Here is a 27,023-nt window from a genome sequence, read left to right as displayed (position 1 = left end):
GTCAGGAAGCCGGGTGCCCATCATATGCCATTATTTAAAAATATCCATGGTATTCCTTGTCTGATCATAACAAAATATCCCAGCAGTGTAGTTTTGTTTTTCGGATGCTTGGATGGTGACTGATCCAATTTAATCCTATTTCAGTGTTTTGTACCTCGATATTTAATCATGTTATGTGAAAATATGATGTCTACAGACACGTAGCAAGCCATTTGTTTCAGTCCGAAAGATTGCAAAGCTTTATATTTAGATAGTTTTGAGTGTTGGCCCAGCCGTGATAGCAAATATCATACGTAAATTTTGGTAGCTGTGGTAGCTACCCTGGTTTACTATCTATGATAATAAAAACACACAGTTGATTTATTTGATTTCGTAAACTAAAAACGATGACTTTGCCATTGGTAGAGAAATCTGAAAATTTTCTTACGTAAAAAAACTGATTACACCTATTCATCCAAGTACACAGCAAATGCCTGTATGTATTCCTTATGTAACGAAGTTCCGTTTGTATCCTCAAAACAGTTTTGGCCCATACGTGTTTTCAGGCTGCATGCCACACAGACATTACATATTCCTCGCTGTAACTCGCGCTTGATGGTGTAAACCTACACGTGTTATTTGTCATCATTTTCTTGGTGGTCAGTTAATGAATTTATAACAGGTATAATTAGTGGTAACACCTCTCAGGTTACTCAACAAAGGTTCCAATTTGGCATGTCTCCTGACTGGAGTAAATACTCAACATTATAAATTAAGGTCTGTAATGGCAAATGTATTGTATGTTATGTAATATGTGCATGTAAGTGATGTAAGAGGGTTCATCAGCTGACTTACAAAAACAAATCAAAATCAAAGGATTAACCGATAACACACTGATTAATTAATTACTTTTATCTTCTACAGAGGATTTGTCAAAAGGCAGTGTGTGTAGATGTACTAATCTATACTGCCTACACCCTGTCATAAAGTGCGAGCGTAAAAACAACATCCTCCCTTCAAAGAGTTAACCATCAATGCGTTGATTGATTCATTGCTCATTATTGGTTAACTAAATTACTTAGAATGGTGGACATCATACAATTAGTTGCCAAGTGTGCTATCTTGGGTGACCAATGAGAGTTTTATCAGGTTTTCACCAGTGTGAAAGATGTGGAACGATGTGTTACATTTTCGCAAATTCGACTGTTGTAAGACACACGACACAGAGCAGGATTATTTACCAGCTTGGAATATCGTTCTTTTATGTGGATATTGATGGATATATTCCTGAACAAGGTAGTAGCCGGACATTGTTGCTATAGAATTAGTCTGTTTAACATTCATTATTTGCATTTTGTTTTAATTTATTTGATGTAGCATTCAGCAGAATCTATATGACAGAAAACACACACTAGATCACGTATGTGTGTGAAATAGGATCATAATTGACAGTCTATACAATGTTTAAATGTTACCGTCATGTTAGAAATTTTCTATAAGTATAAGCAGACCGTGTGTTCTTTTATCAATTTTCAAAATCATACAAATATGACAACAAACTAATTTGGGTTATGCGACAAAATATAGAGATGTACACTGGCTTCGTTATTGCACAGACATGTAGAATACTTAATTTCCTATCCGTTTGTATTAATATAATTGTGGCTACCTCAGGAGTTTGAGAAATTGACACTGCTAAAAGTTGTCCAAAACTTTTGTGTGTGTTGAAAAACAGTAAATTTCTCAGTTTTTTATCGTGCACCAATAAAAGCACTCTGCTACGATTTTTTTCATTCCGCAGAGGTCATGCACGGATAAAGATAAGGAGGCATAACTCAGCTATGGTTTACATTAGGTCAATGTAACTCCGATCACATGGAGAAAATTTGCCGTGGATATGGACAGTCTATTTTCGTGATGTTTTGTTCACAGTGAACCAAACTATTCCAATACAAAGTTCCCCAATGTGAGAGGATACCTTTTGGTAGTTTCACAATTTGTAAGAAAAGATGCAAGTGTACTACATCACAAAGCAGGCAATAGCGATTTGGATGTCCCTATCCGATACATATTTTAGTTGTTAGATTCCCATATTCTCCTGTTTGTGTATATGTATTTCTATTAATTTTCCATCATTATTAACAGAGTACCAGCCACATTTTCAAACGTAATGAAATAACTGAAAATAATGGACATTTTAGTTGACGTCACGGCATGTTTTGTGCATTTTGTGACCTCGGAAAAAGACTACTCTGGTTGCTGATTAGTATATATCAACAATTACACGGTTTTACTACATATCTTATTGTGAGCAACACGCGCACCTGCCTAGCATCAATTTAGCGTAAATGAAAATTTCACAACACCTGAATATTTATTGAGTATTCATTTAGGAAAAAGACTTTTCTTCTCATGATTATGAAATCAATTCCCTTCATAAGTATGCAATGAAAGGTACAAAGAGATCGCTTTTTCAGTAAAGAAGTATTAGAAAATGGACGTAAGGCTTGTCCAAATTAAGACTTGACCTGATTTATATATTTTTAACAATTTCCGTATAAATATTGTTTGAGTTAGACGTTCTGCCATCAGATATAATTTAATTGCATTTAAATTGACTTAATTATCGAAAAACAATGATAATGAATCATGAAACGTTTTGACAAACTCGCACCTGGTCAATTAGTATTCATAATAGTTTTGTCTATAAAAACGACACAAACCAATACAATGAACAAGACAATTACTTTAATGAGTAGTATGTGTGCCCCTACATTTGATAAAATGTACAAATCATTTTCATTAATATTATCCGTTTTACTTATAAGTTGGAATTAAATCGCTGTTATTAACCTGTGATTACACGATGCCATTTAGAAAGTGGTCAAATGCAACATATGTCATATTTGGGATTTCACTTTCTTAGTACAGTACAAATTCTAGCACTTTTTTCGGTTGAGTCCCATCCGGGATTCGAACCCGCACCCTCAGAGTCAGGCACCTAATCGCCAGCACACAAAGTCAGCCGCCTAGCCCACTCAGCCACGCTGCACTAAAAGTTTGACAGTTTCTTATGAATTACCAAATTATTACATTGTATCAATTTTCAATTTGCTATTTTTGCCACAATACTCTTCCCCTGAATATACTAACCGTATTGAGCCATTGTAAGCAATGATTAGAGGGCTGGATGTTGGAAAATTTCCGAAAATGCTAAGCAGTGTAAAATTGGAATTTTTCTTTGTTTACATTTCAGTCAAGTGCTGTCTTTCGAGCACAGCGTTCGTTTTCATACAAAGTATATTTCGTTTCGTTTTGTCTGGACAGTTGGTATTGGTGACAAAGACCATTTGTAATTTGATTCTAAAATGCTTGGGGAGTTCAATGATGCATTTGTCGCAGCTAACTATGAAGTATACATGATGTAATAGGCTTCTCAATACCGGCCTTCTCGAAACGTGATTTTGTAAACACTATCCAATATGGCGGAAAACGCACTTCGGCGTTCGTGTAAGTGTATTTTCGGAAACATCCCAAACGATTTTGGGTACATCGGTGACGTTTCAGAATTATCATTCCTGGTTACATGAAAACTTGATATCAGTGATCATTAATATGCTATTTTTGAAATTCATTACTCCCAGTAATTATCCGATTTTCACATTTCAAAACATACTGCAAATAACGCTGTGAATCTCAATTTTGTACAGTTTGAAAAATGGCGACATTTACGATGAAGCCTATTTTGAAAGGCGATTTTAAGCACTTTAGCTTGGTCTGAGATAATAGTGGATGTTATCAAGAAACTGGGAATTTTCCACAGAATTCAAAACTGTGAAGTATTTATCTATGCGAGGTATATTTAGAATTTTATTGGACTTCAAAGTGAGGGATGTAGAGGAAGGACATATATGTCCATGTGGCATCCTGGGGGTTTAACCAGCCCACGGAAATTGCTCCGCATCAGTGCACCTTTAATGAAAAATGATGGGGGTGGGGGGTGGTACAGTCGAAACTTTCCCCGTTTTCGCCAAGGCGAGGTGCCGTTATGTCCGAATGATTCCGTGTTTGCGAGGTGCCGTTCTGCTGTGGTGACGTTTCAGCCTGAACCGGAGATTTCACTCTCGAGTGCGACGTTACAGCTACTACATGTACTCTATCAAGAACCCTTTACCGTGTGGAACATTTGTGGAAATACGACGTATTACGAGTATTTTAACTGATCAACGGATGTTTAGACTCACATGTTTACATTATGTTACGGAACTGGGGTGATAAACTATAAAACTGTAGTCTTCACAAGTCAGTACTGTTATTCAAGCACATACTCACCAGGTTGACAAGTTTGAGTGTAGACGGAGCTTCAGCGGTGGCTGACAGGCAAAGAGAAGCTGTTATACTTAGAAATATAACTTCACCCCAGCCCGTCATACTGGTCAAGTCGCAAGTGTGTTTGTCAATGTAACAACATCAATCTTTACATTAACAAACAATTCTGGCTACTGAAGAGTGCTATCCCACCAGACGCGCAGCTATCATGTGATCATTAGAGTGGCCTCCCTTCCACGGTAAAGTAAAAATAGGAATGACTCGCTCCGCGTGGTGAATGCCCTAAAACCCGGGCCAAAAAATGCCAAGCCGGAACAGACCGGGACATCATGTCGTACTAAAATGGATTGAAGATTACTAAAACGAAACATCATCTGGGTAGATAGACCTCCAGCGTTCATAAATGTCTGTCCAAGTTTTTGTCCAAGTTTATGTAAAATGAATATTTATCAATAAATGGAATATTAAGGAAACGCGTGACCACATGCCGAATGTCCCGTAGAAAATACGTTGTTTTCATGTATTATCTGTGACATGTTTTGTTATATAGATGTAAAATCTTTCCCAGACGATCGAAACTGTGTTTCAGGGAACCATTGTGCAAAACAACTTTAAAAGCGCTACCATATGTAGAAGCAGGCAGACTATAGTGTTGTAGATTGTCCCTGGTAAAAGTACGGGTATTGCGTTCCTCGCCTGCACCTAGCCTTGCTCAGTTGCCCGAGTTTTAAGTGATTTACTCTCAATAATGCTTTTATGCTGTACATTTGTGGTTTGCGATTTAACGTGTGTGCATTTTGCATCAGTTTATTTAAGGCATCAATGTCGATAATGGAGTAATTAGCCATTAATACGTGTATTGGCTTCTTAGGCAATGCAGAGTGCTTAATTGTCGCCACTACAGTCAAACTCCCTCACCGTTCATTAGGACAGGATCCACATCTGTCACAGACACGTGTTTTGAATTGGTCACACAGATTAGACACAATTTCTTTCTGCTTCAATGCAATGCACGCGAAAGTCCCAATCGTTGATTCAAAGAGTGAGTACGATTAGTCTCCCGTTGCACTTAGCAGGATGCTAGCGGTGGCCTGTAAATAGTCAGGTCTGGACCAGACAGTCCAGCGATCAACGGTATAAGCATCAATCTCAAGTCAGAGTCTGACCAACCACCCGATAAGCATACGGGTTACTGAAGATCACTTCTCATCATTAAGACAACGCTGAAGATTTGTGTGTATGTGTGTATGTGTGTGCGTGAGAGAGAGAGAGAGAGAGAGAGAGAGAGAGAGAGAGAGGGGGAGGAAGGGAGGGAGAGAGAGAGAGGGAGAGAGAGCGACAGAGAGAAAGACAGACCCATCCCTTTTCAAAAGTCCTGGATCCACCTGTGAGATCAGTCCTAACCAATATATGCTATACTTATAACACATGTCACTACTACATGCATAGCGTTCATTACATATTGTGTAAGTAGAGTAATTACCTTCACAGCGAAAACCTGTCAGCAGAGAACAGATAATATGTAACACAATCTTATTATATGGCATCTGCTATCAGAAAATGAGGGTTTTGCCACGTATATCACAAAGTGATGTATGAACATCAGTGAACATCAGTGCTACCAGAAAAGGTCATCTACATATAGATCAGGTTGGGAGAATATTCGTTGACAAAATGTGTGAAGGCAGATTGGTAAAGACGTACCACGTCACTCCCCACGCCTTGTTATCAGTGACAATGTACATTCAGTGGGGAATAATGGAGGCCGAGTTAGTTACGTTGTATAAGAACACCGTTATCGCCTCTCATGTGAAAGACTGTATAGATGTGGCAGACACAGCTATGTACATAGGGATTTTATTTTATTTTAATGTTTTCCATTCTGTATATGTAAATCTGTAGGCTACTTAATAGGCCATGTGTCCCTCAAGCCCTTAACAAACCCAAACCATGACGTGCTCAACTGATTGGCCAAGGTAACTCTCCAAGTTAAATAATTTGTCTAACAGTCTGCACTCTGCAGAAAGTCACTACACAGACAAGTCCACAGAGACAGAGATATGTTCTGGATACATCACCACAGTTTCTGATAATGAGGAAAGTCTATATGTTCCTTTGTATAATAACTTGTGTTCTGTAAAATATGTTCGTTTCAAAGAACAGATGTTAGTGTACACGTGCCAGTAGTTGTTAGGAATGAGTGTACATATGCGCCTGCAAGACCTGAACTGAACAGATTCTGTAGAATCCACTGTAACCTTGCTCCACATAGACTTAGGAAGATGTGTATTTTATACAGTAGTATAGCCAGGCCTGTGTATGCACGTGTAAAACTAGCAATGCTACCAGTAACACCTGGACAGTGTTTAATGTGCAATGAAGAGCGTAATGATATCATAAAACACCACCTAGTATCCTGCTCAGCTTTAGCTGATGCAACAAACATTCTTTATGAGCATCTGTTTGTCACATTAAGCCTGGAACAGTACATGTGTGTTGAAGACAGATAACGAGGTCAAAGTTGTGACGTTACTAGGTGGTCTAATCCCTATTGTAGAGAATATGAGCCTGGACACTTCGGCTGAATTTATAGGATGTGTATCACGTGACATAAGCTCCTGGAGCCTGCGATCACTGCCGTATCTACAGACAGTGAACTGTAGACAATAACAATACAATAACGTAAATATGTGGTGTTGTAAAATTTCCTTTTTTGTCTTTACAATACTTCTTTAAGTGCGGCTGTGTTAACACTATAACCAACGTTTGTCAATCTCCGAAGTTAATGAAGGAAAATCATTCATTCTTTCATTCATTCACTAAAACGTAGATGTTCACGTGCATGATGTTTGCACTTTTCTGCAGTTTGATGCCTGCATCTACGTAGAAGATACTTACATCTGTAGAGGATATTCGTACATCTGCGTACGAGTCTAACATCTACAAAGAAGATTATGTCTTTTAGCGGCATTTAGAAGTTCTTATGTATGGCCAAGATAGTTTATGGATAAATCTTGTTTTAATTTTTTGACACACAACGTTTAGGGGTCATTTTGGACCCCTTCATCAGTTCACCTGCTTACATCTGTATAGAAGATTCTAAAATCTCTCTCTCTCTCTCTCTCTCTCTCTCTCTCTCTCCCTCTCTCTCTCTCTCTCTGCCTTTACTACAAAATTTGACCTTGAATATCACCTTAACGTTTGACCGTAAAGATATTTACACACATGTAATAATGGCGCAGAGTGTGGCATAACATTAACACCTGTCACCCTACTTGTAAAGCAATATTTAGTTACATTAGGGCTTATGTGTTGCAATTAAAACACATGGTTACCTTGGAAACCCACCGAAACACGTGGATCTTGGTCTTAAAGGTATACTGAGTCAAAAAAGAAACTTCACATTCTTTCTTCAGGGCATTATAAAAGAACAAGAGCTGGTGAGATGTTTAAATTGTTAGTATTTCATTGCTGAGATCTGTGTGATGTACTCGATACACTGACAGTGTCATAATAGGTTCCATTAGGTTACACCGCCGTTCCAAAACATGGATACACAGAATATCAAGTCACAAGAATAAAAAGTCGAAATTTCCCAGTTCAGTATTGTGTATGGCCGGCCCGCGCATTCACCACTGCCAAACACCGTCTCCTCATCGACTGCCTGATGCTTGCGAACACGTGGTTGGGGTTTCTGCGCCATTGCTCTTGCAAGGCAGCGCCAAGTTCCTGCAAATTCCGAGGTTGGTTCCCAACACCACGCAACCTTCTCCCAAGTGCATCCCAAACATGCTCTATTGGATTAAGGCCAGGGGACCTCTATGGCCAGTCCATGACGTTGATTTAGAAAGAAATTTCGTGTCAACATCGCGGTATGCTGCCGAGCATTATCATGCTGGAACTGTAGACCTGGACCATGAACCGGCATGAAAGAAACGAGTTCAGGGGTGAGCACCTGGTCGCGCTAAGCAGCAGCTGTGAGGTTTCCACGGATGACCAGAAGTCGTGAACGGTTGTTCCCACAGAAAGAACCCTACACCATGCAAACGTCCGCCCCCGAATCTGTCGACGTCCTGTACACATTGGGTATACCGTTCACGACGTCGTCTCCAGACTCCACGCGTGCCGTCCGCGAATCTGAGGGTAAACCTGGATGCATCGCAAAAGACGACTCGATTCCAGTCTCTCTGGGTCCATCGGAGGTGACGTTGGCCCACAGCTGACGTTGACGTTGATGAAACGGTGTTAATATTGACCCACGACATGGATGTCGAGAATGGAGATTGGCAGCCCGCAACCGATTTCGAATGGTCTATGTGGACTTTCGACCTCTAAACATCTCAGCCCTGGTTCGCGTAGCCGGCAGAAATCTGTAACGTAGGTGACGTAGGACGATTTGACGGTCTTCTGCTCGTGACGTCACACGTGGACGACCCGACCTTTGGCGATCAGAAGTGTTGCCAGTTTGTTGTAGACGACCTCGCAAGTCATACACAGTACGACGGCTGCATCCCATTGCCCTTGCGACGTCAATAACCGATCTTCCCGCTTGCAAAGTGCCAACGGCACGTTCACGTTGCACATTTGACAGTCGTGGCAGTTAAAGTACCATTAGAACTGTGGTTTAATTTTCTTTCAGTTCTTGAGGCCAATGCAAACACGTGCAAATGAAGAAAACGTCGATGCGAAGATCACGTGATCGACTGCAAAACTTGGCACTAACGTTATTTGCACGACGAATGGATGGGTTTGAGCGGGTTTTGCTAACGTTTATCTAGAGCTGAAAGATTGGGATCCCACTTCGGATACATAGATGTATCATCTGAGAACAATTATTCATTATTTTTACAAATTACATTTTGTGAAGTTTCTGTTTTGACATGAGAGTCTTCTTATGGTACAACATGCATGGTATTTATAACGTGCTCACCAGTTTAGAAGACACGAGATAGCAGAAGCAACAAATCCGATTTCTGTGACCATAACCTTATTATTTCAAATGGTTCCGTCGAGGAGTGCCTCGATCAACACAAGCATATTCTGTATATGTAGCAGTCGTGTTCCCTGATATTATAAGTTGTTCACTGGTCACGAGTGGGGCATGGATTGATGTATCTGGATGTTTGAATATGTTAAGGGGACGATAGACAAACATCGAGGGTACAACAACCCATGTGCCCCTTGTGACCACCAGTGAACAACGCATTTATCTTACCGAACACCTCAATGTTAATTTTGAACTGAATTTTCGAAGCATAGGTATCGGATCATACAGTTCATCCAACCTGTTTGAATGAAACGATTCGAATCTTGCATCATGTTCTCCTTCCCGTAGGTATTGTCTTAGTGAAGTCGCAGCGGTGTGCGAGAAAGGATGGAGACAGCACAGCGCAGGTTAATGAATGACACACTTTCTCGGCACGTGTGCACGTGTTTCTCGACCACCTGCCAGCCCCTTTCTCTGCTCTCCTCCCTCGTAACAAACAGTGAACCATGTCAATGTTATTATCATAGTTTGTTAAACAACTTTTTTTATTTTTAGGACAAAAAATCTACAAAAGCCTCACAGAGTTGGTATGATATTTCAATTATGATCAGCATTTCATTGAGTATTTCATGCTTATTAGTTTTTGAGTTAGACTGCAGTTCATCGGTCCGCTTTTGTAGCAAACGCACTGTAGTCTGATCAATGTTTTCAGGATCTAGTATTTTTTCCAGGTTTTGCCCGATTTTAAGAGCAAACATGCTTTTCTGGATATCCTCTTACGCATTCCACTGAATGCCCAGTTAAACTGAAGTGGGTTATTTTGACATATCCAATTTGCAGATGACTAAATATGAGGGATACAGAGTAACAGCCTAAAACAGCGTTTTATTTGTTTCCGACAGTACTTTACCTACACGCTGCTCCAGAAACAAATATTATACGGCGCTTCTATACAACAAAACTGGGAAATTAAACAGGGCAACTGAAGTTTAAAACTTAAATACCGAACAGTTCGTTTGTGTGGAGCACAACCACGGCAGGACAGGAATGTATTGCTTGGGAAGGTCCCTGCTGTGTCCATGCTTTGTCCAGCAGAATGTTGTGAATTATCTTGTTCTAAAATGTGTTGATCTGACGCTACGAGGGGAAGTCAATAATTTCATAGAAGTGAGTACCGATATACCCTTGATGATGTTGTCATTGGTGTCATTATTGAGTTAATTCATCTGTGACTCATACACAGCATCTCTCGGTCATTTGCTTAAGGACAAGAACCTGTTAAAGAGGAGTACCCTGTTCAAATCATGGAAAGTTCCAAAACTGAGTTTCGTGCAGTCATCAAGTTTCTCACACACAAGAGACTGGGTGAATGCAGCGGAAATCCATCAACGCATGACCAATGTGTATGGCAGTGAAACCCCTCAATATGGTCAGCTGAGTTTAAACCAGGCCGCAGCTCCTAATTATGTCCGATCGTAGAATAAAAGTGGACGAGATAGCTTCAGTGTGTGGCATTTCACATGGAAGTGTTTGCACTGTAATTCACGAGCACTTGCACATGTCAAAGGTATCGGCAAGATGGGTGCCTCGAAACCTAAATGCACACATTTATCTAAATGATCGACACCAGAGAGTTGAATCCAGTCGTGAGCTGCTGGATATCTATAACGCTGATCCTGATAACTTTCATGCACGTCTGGTTTCTGGGGATGAAACGTGGCTTCACCACTAGGATCCCGAAACCAAACAAGAATCCATGCAATGGAAGCACAAGCATTCTCCTGCACCCAAGAAGTTCAGAACACAGCCTTCTGCTGGCAAGGTCATGGCCACGATTTTCTGGGATTCCAGGAGTTTGATTCTCATAGACTATAAACCGCCTAAAACTACAATAACAGGGGCTTACTATGCTGACTTGTTGAAAAGATTGAGAGCGGCCATCAAAGAAAAGAGGCGCGGGATGTTGACGGCTGGAGTCATGTTTCTTCACGACAATGCACCTGTCCAGAAGAATCGTATTGCACAGACTTCTCTTCAACAACGTGGGTTTGAACAACTAACACAGGAGACACAGGCGAAGGCCATGTCAGGAGTGAGACAGGTCAGGTGACACACAGACGAAGGCCATGACAGAAGGCAGACAGGTCAGGTGAGACACAGGCGAAGGCCATGTCAGAAGTAAGACAGGTCAGGTGAGACACAGGCGAAGGCCATGTCAGTAGGGAGACAGGTCAGGTGAGACAAAGGCGAAGGCCATGTCAGACGTGAGACAGGTCAGGCAGGCTAGATAACCATTGAACAACCATCAAATAGCCTATTGCCTTCCACTGATCAACTCACCTGAACTTTAAATTAAGGAAACAAATGAGACCGCCTCAACTGTTTCTTATTTAGATCTATACATAAAGACTCAGAGTCACTAAAACTCTCCACAAGGTTGTAAGACAAAAGTCTTAAATGATTTCAACTTTCCGGTAGTCAACTTCCCTTTCATGTCGGGCAGTATTCCAGCTCAAGCCTTTGGTGTTTACATTTTACAGTTTTTGAGGTTCAATCGAGCGTGGTCGTTTTATCTAGCTGAGAAATTGTTTGATCAATGTTACAACATTCAAGGCCTCAGTAAAGCATTCGAGAAGTTTCGTGGTTTAAAAACATATACATGGACATTTCCAAATTTGATGCATCAGTGACAAAAATGATGTCCTATGCAATTCTATATTTTGGCGTATACCCTACGCTATGAATTATTTCAGGTGAACAAATGACTAGACTTAGCACGGGGTGTCACCGGCGTGGTAGGATACGCACACCTTTTCGCGAACACCTGGTGTCATCTCTATTTCATGGTGACTCATAAAAATCATGCTTTGCCATCGTATGGCTCGGTCACAATCACTGGACTCTCTTGTCCAGACTCGATTTGTTTACAAAAAAACATCGTACAGCTGTAACACTGCTGAAACAAAGATAGCTCTGAGCAAAAAACAAATGAGACACTTACGAAAGGTTGTTGGGGTAATATTTCGCTCCACTGACAACAGTATGACGTTCTCGGCGTTACCTCTCCTCTTTTCGTTGAGTCGGGTCGGCAGTTTTCAGCTCAAGCCGGGACTAGGACGTTGTCGTGAACTCGGTAGAAATGACACTCACACAACCGGCGGGGTGCATTTCACACTAGTCAGCTAAACAACCACGTGAGCGTGCCGCGGCGTAGGCAAGTACTGGACCACCCGAATGGACTGTAGCGCGGAGTTTAATAAAATCAGGTATCGTGAAGGAAGTGCCAACAAATGTTCCGTTGATAACGGACCCGTGAAGGTCCAGGGTAGCTCTCAGCATCACACTATTGCCATAAAAGGCGACTATGCTTGACGTAAGAGGCGACTAACGGGATCGGGTGGTCAAGCTCGCTGACTTGGTTGACACATGTCATCAGTTCCCAATCGCGCAGATCGATGCTCATTTTATTGATTACTGGATTGTCTGGTCCAGACTCGATTATTTACAGGTCGCTGCCATATAGCTGGAATATTGCTGAGAGCGGCGTAAAAGTAAACTCACTCACTCCGTTGATAACGCACGAGCACAAGCGGAAAAGACGAGAGTGATGTGAGCGAAATAGGGACATATATACAGATGAATCGAAGTTGCAATTTTTCCGAATTACAGCAAAAGGTGGTGTGGGAAAGGAAAATGCGAAAAAATGTGCCCAAAGTTCTCGCTTTCTGTCATGGTGTTAGGTGGGATCGGGAAAATTGGGTCAACACCGCTTCTGGAAATTACAGGCCGCATTGATTCAAGGAAGTACTGCTTTTTGCAAGAGCGACTGCGAGATTCAAATGTCGGACAGAGTAGAATTCCCTATGTAATGCAGATAATACCAGCGTACAGACGTCCGCCCATACCACAGCGTGGCTTCGTCGGAAGGTATAGTGGAATTTCCGGCCGCTTCACCAGATCTGAATCCCGTCGAAAATGTGTGGCTAATCATCAAGGACAAAGTAGAAAGGTTAGAACCAAAAGACATTGCTGACTGGAAACGAGTGATTCATGAAACGTGGTATATTCTGCCTCGGGAAACTCATAGACAGTCTTGTAGATTCCATGCCTCGGTGGACTGAATAGTGACGCGAAATGGTGGACTGGCAGACTATTGACGTAAGTGGACGATTTAACAATGCATTGCTAGTTTTCATAAACCTATGTCAATGATTAAATCAAGACGTGGAATGAAAAACTTGTCTGATTTGTTTACTTGTATATACCCATGATGTTGTCACACTCACAGTTGTACAGAGGACACTCCTTTTAGCAGAGGTGTCATCTCGACGTGGAAACAGTGCTGTCGCTTCTATTTCACGTACATAGCATGTCTTTTTTCGGAGGTCAGAAATGGTCATATGCGACCGCTATTATGAGTGAAATATAATATACGGATGTTCAAACAGTCAAAGTTCAGATCTACAAGTGTATGAGCTGTAAGTACACAGACAAAGTCTCCTTGCCAAGCACGTTGAGACAACACGCTGGTCAAGTGCAATGCTCTCAGCAGATACAAAAACATATGACAGATAACCCTTTTAACAATTGCACCTTGGCTTTGATTCTTCCTTTTTGTTTTAAAAAATTTCGCACAACGTCCAATTTCAAACCTTACGAAAGTCTGCTCCTGAAAAATAACTCGGCATCCAGGGGGTAAGGCCACTCTCAGCAATTTCGCAGCTGTGTGACAGAGGTCTGTAAGTAATCCGAACAATCCAGTGATCAACATCATGGGTATCGATGTACATAACTAGGATATGATGCAGCCACCAAGTCAGCAGGCCTCACGGACAATGAGGTACGTATATCTAGCGGACCGACACAGGCTTTGCAAAGTATATGCTATATTTATATGAAGCGCTAATATACCGTATATGTATGAAAATCTGTCAGTTAAACGTGGTTGCGTCTGTGTTCTGACGACCCTTGTAATGCAACGCCCTACAACTGCAGCAAGCAGTAGTGTCTAAATGTGAAGTGACTGGTGAACATGGTAATACATTAATACATTTAATACATTTATGCTATTTGTGAGACAGTACACTCGATGTACATCAGCCCGGTCTTGATTGTAGATAGTTGATTCCACCAGCACGATGTTAAGTATATCAACAGGATTCAGCTGGAGTCCAGCGTGTAAGAAGCCGGAGGTTTCAAATGAAATATTCCCGGGCTTCAAATACTCAATAACACCCGGAAATTGACCAACACATGATGTTAATCGACATTGTAAACCAAAAGGTAAATCAAAGGGCTTTACTGTCTGCACCCATTTACATCGAGTACGGGTACAGCGGTGAAGTGTCATGGCCGTTTCATCTGGCTCCCAAGGTAGCATCTGGAGCTGCACATTTGTGACGTCATTCTGACTTTACGTCATATTCTAGCACGACATTTTGAGATACTCGATTCTGATTGGTTGACTGCTGCACTTGACCGTCCTTAAACCTAAATTATAGCTAAAATGGATAGAATTATCATTAAAACGACCGCACGTTATCAGAAATGGGCGGTCCACTGTAACTTGATAACGCCCGCAAAATGCTCGACGACGGGCCATTATCAAGCCCGTTGTTAGTTGACGTCATAAGTAGCTGGGCTGTTGAAGTTCAATCACCTACGGCTCGAATGAACTTGGGTTCATTTTTGACCATATATCTGGCTCACATTCGTCACATGTGCCTGTGCCATTATGCACTTTCCTGCTTGTGCCATCCATAGCGATTGTGCCATAAGTGACAACATACAGCAATGGAAATATCGACTTGAAGTCTAACGTTGTTGATGAGTGAAAACAATGGCGGCTGGTAGTATGAGCAAAGGTCAAGGTCGAATGTCGTCACTTTCAATAGTGACGTCATCTCTGTTCTATGACGTAACTATATTTGTAAAATGTGTGTAAGTGACCTCCGTCGTTTTGTTGTTGGCAGTAAATGCTTCTAAACCGATGTCGCTGTTTTTATTATTCTTTTATAAAAAATTCTATTCATTTTAGCTATAATAACGGTAACGCTATTTTTCAGGGCATTATCATTTGCAGAAGCCCGAGGTCTTTTCAACTGCCCTCCTTCGTCGGGCAGTTAATGAAAAACCTCGGGCTTCTGCAAATGATAATGCCCTGAAAAATAGCGTTACCCTAATATCAAAGGACCGCTAATTACACGTCGACCGCTTCACCTGCGTATGAATACATAGCACTCGCTGACCTTTTTCTTTGTAAACAAACATGTCGTTTGAATTTGACATAGGTGATTTTCACCTTGGTGCCTTCTGAGATATTCGGAGAAGACAAATTTCATCTAAAACCGGAATGGTTCGATGACGACCTACTGGAATCAAGCGGTACAAATGAAATTCTTCAACAACAGAATTTTGGCACACAGTGAGTGTCACTGAATCAACGCTAGATAGAGCGGTGCCGGGTATTACATAACTGCTAACATCACATCACGCCTAAGTCAGTAATTCCCCCGGTGTTTCATCACTCATAACACAAATAAATACAATTGTTTGAAACAATTGTTTGCGATGTTTCTACGTGTCAGTACGCAGCGAATAGTCTTGCAATTTCTGGGAATCAAATCCCATTTGATCATGTTTTCATGTTTTCAACCAATCAGACAGTCCAAGTAAACTTAGTCTCGGTGTATTTCGTTACACACCACCACTGAGTCTAACAAAAACTTATGGGAGGTCGCGTCAGGTAACCTTTGAGATTGACCAATCAGAACACAGCTTACCAAATCCGCGAATGTGCACATTCGCACATACCTTTTGAACTTTTTATCTCGACAAGGTTCGTACCCGTACGATTCCGAATGCTATATAGCGTACGCTCGCTTCCGGATGAGGCACACGGCGCACGTACAACCATGACAATGGTGAGTAAACAGTCGCTGAAAATAGTGTTTTTGGCAATATTCAAGGATGTTATCTTGCGGAAATATTAGTTTATGGTAACCATGTCAACAGAAAGCCCAAAGCGTATATACTGCAGGTCAAATAATTTTGTTATATGCGGATTTTTGTTTGTGGATAGATCTGTGTCAGTGACGTGAATGTTTTGAAAGTCCCTCATCCGTAAATAGTAGCCATTGTCTGATTGGTTTAATCTATATAACCGTCTCGCGTTTGATTGGACGGTCATTGGTCGCTGAAAGGTTACCTGACGCGACCTTCTACCAGGTTTTGTTAGACTCAGTGGTGGAGTGTAACGAAATACACTGAGACGAAGTTTACTTAGACTGACCAGGGATACTCTATAACTCTCTCTATATAGGCTCCCTGGACTGACCAATCAGATTACAGAACACAGTGATTTCGGTTTAGAATCTCCTATATGAGTGTACCTCCAACAATGGGCGTACTGTGAGCAGGGAGCACCTTCACATACCTGGATAATTAGCCTACATGAATGGTGATGCGTTCAAGGCATCGTGTTTAATACCCGTGGTGGTTTTTCTGCCCGTGACGGTTCGAGATGACAAACATTTGTTCACTGTTCCACATTCCATCCACAGGCCCGGCCCGTCTCTCTCTGAACATAAGAGTGAAACATACAGGCATTCATGCACCCTGCTACATCAGTGGTACTTTAACCGTGAAGTAATATGAAGATGAGGATGCTAATCATCAATAGTGCGCCCGGCCTTTGGAGGCTGGGGGAAAGAGGTGGTGCATAATACGAGGGGAAGTCAATAAGTTCATAGAACTTGATATAAAACAAAGCACATTTATTGTGATATTGATTTTATTTTTCAATATAATCTCCCTGGACCTCAATGCATTTGGCCCATTTGTCTTTGAGACTGTCTATGCCCTTGAAATAGAAGTCTTGTGATTGGTCTCTCAGCCACGCCTCAGTTTCTGCCTTGAGTTCATCATCATTGCTAAATCTTGTTCTACGCACGTGTGACTTCAAATTACGAAACAGATAGTAGTCGCTGTGGGCCAGATCTGGACTGTAGGGAGGATGGTTTAGTTGTTCAAACCCACATTGTTGAAGAGAAGCCTGTGCAATACTACTCTTATGAACTGGTGCATTGTCGTGAAGAAACATGACTTCAGCCGTCAACATCCCGCGCCTCTTTTCTTTTTCAACAAGTCAGCATAGTAAGCCCCTGTTATTGTAGTTTTAGGCGGTTTATAGTCTATGAGAATCAAACTCCTGGAATCCCAGAAAATCGTGGCCATGACCTTGCCAGCAGAAGGCTGTGTTCTGAACTTCTTGGGTGCAGGAGAATGCTTGTGCTTCCATTGCATGGATTCTTGTTTGGTTTCGGGATCCCAGTGATGAAGCCACGTTTCATCCCCAGAAACCAGACGTGCATGAAAGTTATCAGGATCAGCGTTATAGATATCCAGCAGCTCACGACTGGATTCAACTCTCTGGTGTCGATCATTTAGATAAATGTGTGCATTTAGGTTTCGAGGCACCCATCTTGCAGATACCTTTGACATGTGCAAGTGCTCGTGAATTACAGTGCAAATACTTGTATGATCAGCGTTTCAATCAGTATGCTATGTTTAACAGTTTCCGAGTTAGCTTGCAATTCATCGTCCTCTTTTGAGCCAAACGGACTATAGTCGTCATTAATAGTCAAATGATGTATAGCTTAACACATGTCTAGAAACGTTTAATAGAAATGATAGAACTAAGAGTATCATCATGATGTTTATTATCACACTTCACGCCTAGATGTCGCCTCCGCTTACAAGTGCGTAAGATTTTCTAAGCACCCCGCCGCTGGGAATGCCGAACTCATTTGGTACTTCGTTGTAGTAATTCTTTATCTCGAGTTACAATGAATCACGTACGACATACGGAAATTACCGATATCCTGGATATCCTTACATGTTAACATTGAAGTGTTCTGTTGGAAGATCTGCTGCTTTAAGGAATCGGTGTCATAACACAGCGTTAATCATGTGCCTATCATCTAAGACTGCTGACAAGTTTCAATTCTTGAAATCTCTGTCACAGTCTACCAAGCGGATAGCAACCTACTGCTGAATTTGACCAGGCCAATGGTCTGACACTCTCAGTCCCTGAACCACATTTTTATTTTCCCTACATCCTAGCCTCCCTGCAATGCTAAAGTCCGAATTGAAGCAAGTCTAGATTTGCCTAGGTTCAGAATCCCTGGTCCCCCTGGGGCGCCTTTTCAATTTAAGACAGGTTTGTTGGTTGCCATCAACATTTATGGTTATCTATTCAGAGACTAAGCATTAATGTAGGTCTGACACCTTTCAGCAAGTGTCATCAAATGGATTTCCAGGTCGACATTTTGAATAAAATGTGTGCCATTTGAAACAGAATGTATCGGATATTAAAGAAATAAATGTGTTCTTCCACACTATTAAGAAGGTTTGTAAAAAACTCAGTTGTGTTTGAAACAAAAACGAAGATTTTACAACTTTTAAGAATTGTTGTTACTAATGGCTTGACCCTTCATCAATGACGCTAGCAGACTTGGGGGTGAATTTAGCCTTCCTTCAACACCATTACTGTAGCTGTTGGGTATCCTAGAAGTTAGAGCGTTCGCTCTTCACGACGAGCACCCGGGTTTGATTTCCCATTTGGGTACAAGGTGTGAAGCCCATTTCTGGTGTGGTGGAAAATTGCTGGGATATCTCTAAGGGCGGCGTACAACTAAATTCATAATACCGGTATTGATGATACTAATGACGTGTAATTCTATTAATATATTTGGAACTACAAATATCTCTGAGTACGTCTTATGAAAACTATTCAGAAAATATTGAAATAGTACAATAAGTACGAATTGTTCTCTTGCCACGTCTCACGGATTGATTGTATGTGCTCCATATTGTGGAAACCTTCCCAGTCTACATGTTGGTCTGTGTGATGACCACTGATCAGTTGGTCAACAACAAATCTCTTTGAGTAGTTGTGAGTATGTTAATGGAAAGTCGGAGTATGGCGCATATTTCCACCAAATGACATCTCTGATCAATTTTCACACTTTGGCCATACATCCATGTGTCTCTGGTTCGCGGTTTGCATATGGGACAAGCTGTGGCTTAAGGTACTATGGGTAGAGATTTTGTGTTTTTGCAGATGTATAATATCTTTTTAGTACCCTAATGTTGGCTTGATATACATTGTCATACCTGTACGCTTGGTAAATATGAATTATTGCCTTTGTTTTTATTAAGTGTTATGGTCATTGTCTCTATTTTCAAATCTCCGTGTTTCTTCACAGTGATTGACAGCTGCAGAAAAGTCATCCATAGAAGGGCCACACCTAATCCCCTCATTCATGTTGCTAAGTCTGAAACTGACTGAAAATATACTTTGCTGCATCGGAAACTCTACTTATTTCATATTTTCGATAAATTTTAAGAAAAAGTATACAGAAATTTCCAGTCACTGCATATTCCAAATTTCCGATCACTGAATTATGTGTTCACTGTACTCCCGAGATCAATTAGCTGAATATCAGGTTTACATTTTGTACAACTTCTTCAGTTTTGATCTGAATGACTTCCTCTTCTCACAGAGGATACTGCTGGTGATACCTATTACTGTTTGTCACTGTTTTGCAGTGGAATTTACAAAACAAAACAAAATTCCATTTATACAACCCCAAATTTTATTTCCCCACAATTGTCTGTCTACAATAAACTAACGAGTGTAAGACACCGCACACTGGCAATATCCCACTGAGGTCCGATTATGACCAACTAATTTCTAACATGTCAACTGTTCAACATCTAACACACAGACGTCACATAATCAGTGTCATTACACTCCTAACCTAACCCTAATACTGCTACAGAATCACAACCTGTCCTTATATCAGATGCATGCATGGAAATCTCGTGCAGAAGTCCTTTCCGCGAAGCGTAGTGCGTTTGCGAGCACAACACACTGTCCAAGAACAAAACATCCACTAACTAAACATGTCCGAATACGCATTCCACGAACCGTTCTTCAGTCCAGTCCCTCATAGGAAAAATGTCTACGTGAAAACATATGCTCTGTCGATAATCGACGATTGCTTTTTTCATGTGTAACCTAGCAACTTGAAACTTTCTATATATCACTCATCAGAACCTGTGCATTCGTGAAATGTTAATATTTAAACGATACGTTTCGTGTTTCGCAAATGGTGACTAGATTTTTCACACCGATCTTACATTCGCCACCAAAACAAGCACGCGATTACTGCAAATGCAGGCGGACAGTCACCCCATCACTGCACTCTCCAGGACAATGGTTCCAGGGGGTGTTTACATCCACATTGCAATACAAAGCATGCAAAGAAACCCGGAAAGAATATTGGAACACTTGTACAGTCATGTGTTCCCTTATTAGCTACCATCAGTATATTTTGTTTAAAATGTAACATGATTCATGACACATGATAACATGGCTTACATGCGATCACTGCAGCTATACTGAAGCGACTTGAATGTGAGGCTACCATGGCAACACCTGACATCTTCTAGTATAATTCGGTCACGGTCTTGTGAACGACAGGGCGAAACTCGTATTGATCCTCCGCGCCAGGTTTTGCTGCCAGTCATAAATAGCTACATCTGTCTAGCGTCCGCCGAGCGCGCGTGCATGACAACCATGCAGCTCAAGCTGCACTCTTCCACAAATAATGCAAGGCTAACATATGACGCCCTTGTCCACTGCCAGTCTGTTGCCATGGTGGTACCCGCCATAGATCGGAACGGCACAGAATCCATAATATTTGTCTTTCATTTCAGGCGTTCTGATCCATTATGTATGCCCTTCAAACGTAAATGAACCTGTGGCAGACGAGGCTGAGGCTGGAACCCACACATCTCACCGAGTACACCTACACCGAAACAACGCTATTGATCTGTATATGTGGACCAAAGACAAAATATCGGAGTATTTGCAACGGAAGCAAGCTGTTTCCAAAACGTTTAAGGTCATCATTGAGTGATACCTTTACGCCTATTAGATCCCATTATGACGGGGAAGAGGTAGGTGTGGCAGACATGAGACAGCAAAGGGTTAGGTGAAGCAGACAGGGAAGGAGTATGTGTGGCAGACAGTAGACGGGGAAGGGGCAGGTGTGGCAGACGGGACGGGGAAGCAGTAGGTGTGGCACGCAGAGGACAAGAAAGGAGTATACGTTGCAGACAGTGGACGGTGAAGGAGTAAGTGTGGCAGACAGGGGACGGGGAAAGAGAAGGTGTGGCACACACGGGACGGGGAAGATGTAGATGTGGCACACAGGGGACGGGGAAGGAGTGGGTGTGTCACACAGGGGACGGGGAAGGAGTAGGTGTGGCAGACGGGGACATTGAAAGAGAAGGTGTGGCAGACAGGGGACTAGGAAGATATAGACGTGGCACAAAGGGGATGGGGAAGGAGTGGATGTGGCAGACAGTGGACGGGGAAGGAGTAGGTGTGACACACAGGGGACGGGGAAGGAGTGGGTGTGACACACACGGGACGGGGAAGGAGTAGGTGTGGCACACACGGGACGGGCAAGGAATTGGTGTGACACACAGGGGACGGGGAAGGAGTAGGTGTGGCAGACAGTGGACGGGGAAGCCCGAGTGGGTGTGGCACACAGAGGACGGGGAAGGAGAGGGTGTGGTACACAGGGTACCGGGAAGGAGTAGGTGTGGCAGACAGGGGACGGGGAAAAAGTGGGTGTGGCACACAGGGGACAGGGAACGAGTGGGTGTGGCAGAGTGGGGATAGGGAAAGAGTAGGTGTGTCACACAGGGGACAGGAAAAGAGTAGGTGTGGCAGACGGGGGACGGGGAAGGAGTAGGTGTGGCACAGAGGGGACAGGGAAGGAGTGGGTTTGGCAGACAGGGGACAGGGAAGGAGTAGGTGTGGCACAGAGGGGACGGGGAAGGAGTAGGTGTGGCAGACAGTGGACGGGGAAGGAGTGGGTGTGGCACACAGAGGACGGGGAAAGAGTGGGTGTGGTACACAGGGTACCGGGAAGGAGTAGGTGTGGCAGACAGGGGACGGGGAAAGAGTGGGTGTGGCACACCGGGGACAGGGAACGAGTGGGTGTGGCAGAGTGGGGATAGGGAAAGAGTAGGTGTGTCACACAGGGGACAGGAAAAGAGTAGGTGTGGCAGACGGGGGACGGGGAAGGAGTGGGTTTGGCAGACAGGGGACAGGGAAGGAGTAGGTGCGGCACAGAGGGGACGGGGAAGGAGTAGGTGTGGCACAGAGGGGACAGGGAAGGAGTAGGTGTGGCACAGAGGGGACAGGGAAGGAGTGGGTTTGGCAGACAGGGGACAGGGAAGGAGTAGGTGCGGCACAGAGGGGACGGGGAAGGAGTAGGTGTGGCACAGAGGGGACAGGGAAGGAGTAGGTGTGGCACACAGGGGACAGGGAAGGAGTGGGTTTGGCAGACAGGGGACAGGGAAGGAATAGGTGTGGCACACAGGGTACAGGGAACGAGTGGGTGTGGCACACAGGGGACAGGGAACGAGTGGGTTTGGCAGACAGGGGAATTCCTTGGTTTCATCATGAGTCTTAACGCGCCCACCAGATAAATAGATATGTGCTAAGGTACACAATAGAATTCTATCCTGAGGAGTCTCTACGTTAATCAGTCTCCGATCTACTGAATTGATTTGTATATATAAATGATTAAGAAAGGAACAAGGGTGGTGTGCTCTGTTATTAGATATGATACTTCTGGTCAGGCCATCAAATCTCTGGATGTCTTGTTTTGTAAAATCGACTAATAGTCTATACTCTAAAACCATAGGAAAGGACATCAAAGGTAAATGGTGGCTTTGACGTTCACAGACTTACACAGCAAAACTGCACGGACATCTTAACGAATTTACAACCTTCTGGTCGTCTTGTCATACTTTGTTGATATAGACAAATATATACATACGCTATATACGTATGCAACTTTTGCACCTGTATTCAATATCACCCGACCCTTGATGTTAGAACCTTTCCAAAATAACATATTGAACTTCTTATGGGTCAACAAGCCTGACAAAATCAAGGAGGCACAAATTATTTGCAAAACAGAAGGTGGTGGGATAACTGCCACAAAATTAATGAACTCATACAGGCTCAAAAGATTCCCATGTTCCGGAGACATTACTTAAACACTTCAACACGCGGCATCAAAACAAATGTTTGAATTAATACCAAACAATATTCGAAAACGTATCTGAACGACAAAAATGAACGACCCCAAAAGTGGATACAAAATAATGTCGCTAGTTCTTACTATTCCGATTTGCTTTTATGCTTGGTTCCAATTTGTGAACGTTAGCCAGTTAGATAGTATGTTATTCAAAATCGCTGGTAAAATACATGTATCAGATATGGCTAAGTAGAGGAAATAGTTATTCCTACACACTTGATTTCTACACAATTTCTACACAATTAATCATCTGTTTTGGTTACAACTGTGTGAGTTCCAGCTGGACGTAATTTGAAAAATGGGTCAACCAGGAAACCAGTGTATCCAAACTTAATCAGAAAGATGTCTTGGCTACCTGCTACCCAATTTGGAACCAATAAATCTTGTAATAAATGCGTGTAAACAATTTACTTTCAAAAATAAACATAATACATTTTGAAATGATTCGGGAGGAACACACTTTACGAAATACACAACACATCTTAACCAATTTACAACATTCTGGTCATCTTATCACCTTTTGTTTATATATACAATTATATACATATGCAACTATGCATAAATGCAACAAAAATAAAGACATTATATGTGAGTAAAACTTGAAAGCAAAACTAGCACAATCTGTTTCCAACGCAATGTACTATGTTATAAAACAAAGTAAATCTCATCACCTTTATAAAAAATGTTAATTCAAACTTTTGGAATTCACGATATTAAATTGCTCAGTATATGGTTTTAACAAAACATCTGTTTATCGAATGTAAAGTCACGCTTTCTATCTATTCTAGTTTAGGTTAAACTAGTACTTCGGAGATTAATCGGAGAATCGGGTTTATATCCTATATGTAATGAAATCACAACTAGACTCTATTCATAACGACTTCTTGTTTTTGTATGAGCAATATAGAAGCCAACGGCCCAAGAACCTGTATCGAAACGTGGCACTCACGAAATAAAAGAAGCTGTTATCCATAAAGCGTGTAAGTATTATACTTCCCGACTTCTAAAATGCCACTCGGCTTTAGAAATTATATATGCATAATTTGACTGGTGTTGTTTGACGTACTTAACAAAGAAGAGTTTATCTCCGCCATTACCGTTTTAGCAACTAATACGTCATTTCATGTCAGATTCCAGAATACACCACATCCGGCCGCTTGAAACATGCACGGATATAACAATAAACAATATACAGCTGATTCCGTGAACACACTCGACAGCATGCACACGAGGAACGTTATTTACATAGGTATCATAATCATAAACAATGATCAGAAAAGAGGGCTTGTGACACTGTATGCGTTCCCGGACTTTGAATTGACGTACGCGCCCGCTACAGATACAATATTCCCCGTTTCTTGTCCTTCAGGTTAAATGACAACCGTGATGTTTCACGTATTAAAGAGGTCACCGCCTGGATTATTGTCCTGTATGATACTTATTCAGGTCTTCAGGGGGAGGTTAGGCGTCGAATTTCTTTAATGATACACGTACATACACTATATGTTGATACACACATACTTCCCCACGCTGTTCCTGTTGTACGTACATACACTATATGTTGATACACACATACTTCCCCACGCTGTTCCTGATGTACGTACATACACTATATGTTGATACACACATACTTCCCCACGCTGTTGCTGATGTACGTACATACACTATATGTTGATACAACATACTTCCCCACACTGTTCCAGATGTACGTACATACACTATATGTTGATACACACATACTTCCCCACGCTGTTCCTGTTGTACGTACATACACTATATGTTGATACAACATACTTCCCCACGCTGTTCCTGATGTACGTACATACACTATATGTTGATACACACATACTTCCCCACGCTGTTCCTGATGTACGTACATACACTATATGTTGATACAACATACTTCCCCACGCTGTTCCTGGTGTACGTACATACACTATATGTTGATACAACATACTTCCCCACGCTGTTCCTGATGTACGTACATACACTATATGTTGATACACACATACTTCCCCACGCTGTTCCTGATGTACGTACATACACTATATGTTGATACACACATACTTCCCCACGCTGTTCCTGATGTACGTACATACACTATATGTTGATACAACATACTTCCCCACGCTGTTCCTGTTGTACGTACATACACTATATGTTGATACACACATACTTCCCCACACTGTTCCTGATGTACGTACATACACTATATGTTGATACACACATACTTCCCCACGCTGTTCCTGATGTACGTACATACACTATATGTTGATACAACATACTTCCCCACGCTGTTCCTGTTGTACGTACATACACTATATGTTGATACAACATACTTCCCCACGCTGTTCCTGATGTACGTACATACACTATATGTTGATACACACATACCTCCCCACGCTGTTCCTGATGTACGTACATACACTATATGTTGATACAACATACTTCCCCACGCTGTTCCTGATGTACGTACATACACTATATGTTGATACACACATACTTCCCCACGCTGTTCCTGATGTACGTACATACACTATATGTTGATACACACATACTTCCCCACGCTGTTCCTGATGTACGTACATACACTATATGTTGATACACACATACTTCCCCACGCTGTTCCTGATGTACGTACATACACTATATGTTGATACACACATACTTCCCCACGCTGTTCCTGATGTACGTACATACACTATATGTTGATACAACATACTTCCCCACACTGTTCCTGATGTACGTACATACACTATATGTTGATACACACATACTTCCCCACGCTGTTCCTGATGTACGTACATACACTATATGTTGATACACACATACTTCCCCACGCTGTTCCTGATGTACGTACATACACTATATGTTGATACAACATACTTCCCCACGCTGTTCCTGTTGTACGTACATACACTATATGTTGATACAACATACTTCCCCACGCTGTTCCTGATGTACGTACATACACTATATGTTGATACACACATACTTCCCCACGCTGTTCCTGATGTACGTACATACACTATATGTTGACACAACATACTTCCCCACGCTGTTCCTGATGTACGTACATACACTATATGTTGATACACACATACTTCCCCACACTGTTCCTGATGTACGTACATACACTATATGTTGATACACACATACTTCCCCACACTGTTCCTGTTGTACGTACATACACTATATGTTGATACACACATACTTCCCCACGCTGTTCCTGATGTACGTACATACACTATATGTTGATACAACATACTTCCCCACGCTGTTCCTGATGTACGTACATACACTATATGTTGATACAACATACTTCCCCACGCTGTTCCTGATGTACGTACATACACTATATGTTGATACACACATACTTCCCCACACTGTTCCTGATGTACGTACATACACTATATGTTGATACACACATACTTCCCCACACTGTTCCTGTTGTACGTACATACACTATATGTTGATACACACATACTTCCCCACGCTGTTCCTGATGTACGTACATACACTATATGTTGATACAACAT

At 41.9% G+C, this 27,023-nt stretch overlaps 2 protein-coding genes across 2 annotated transcripts in view; both read right to left on the bottom strand.

The window, feature by feature from the left end:
- The window catches only part of LOC137255730 (prostatic acid phosphatase-like), a 30,074-nt gene extending 25,533 nt beyond the window's left edge, over positions 1–4,541 (bottom strand). Inside the window, exon 1 of the mRNA XM_067793229.1 lies at positions 4,312–4,541. Within this exon, the coding sequence (XP_067649330.1) occupies positions 4,312–4,410 (99 nt within the window). The 5' untranslated portion in view covers positions 4,411–4,541. The remainder of the gene's footprint in view (positions 1–4,311) is intronic.
- A 17,060-nt stretch (positions 4,542–21,601) lies between these two features.
- LOC137255358 (uncharacterized) lies at positions 21,602–24,578 on the bottom strand. Its single transcript, XM_067792801.1, has 2 exons — positions 24,551–24,578; positions 21,602–22,878 (listed from the first exon to the last, which is right to left on the bottom strand). The coding sequence occupies exons 1-2, from the start codon at positions 24,576–24,578 to the stop codon at positions 21,602–21,604; spliced, it is 1,305 nt and encodes a 434-aa protein (XP_067648902.1).
- Between the last annotated feature and the right edge of the window lie 2,445 nt (positions 24,579–27,023).

Source organism: Haliotis asinina, chromosome 11 (assembly GCF_037392515.1).
Source record: "Haliotis asinina isolate JCU_RB_2024 chromosome 11, JCU_Hal_asi_v2, whole genome shotgun sequence".
Lineage (NCBI taxonomy): Eukaryota > Metazoa > Mollusca > Gastropoda > Lepetellida > Haliotidae > Haliotis > Haliotis asinina.
This window is presented reverse-complemented; position numbering and strand designations above follow the sequence as displayed.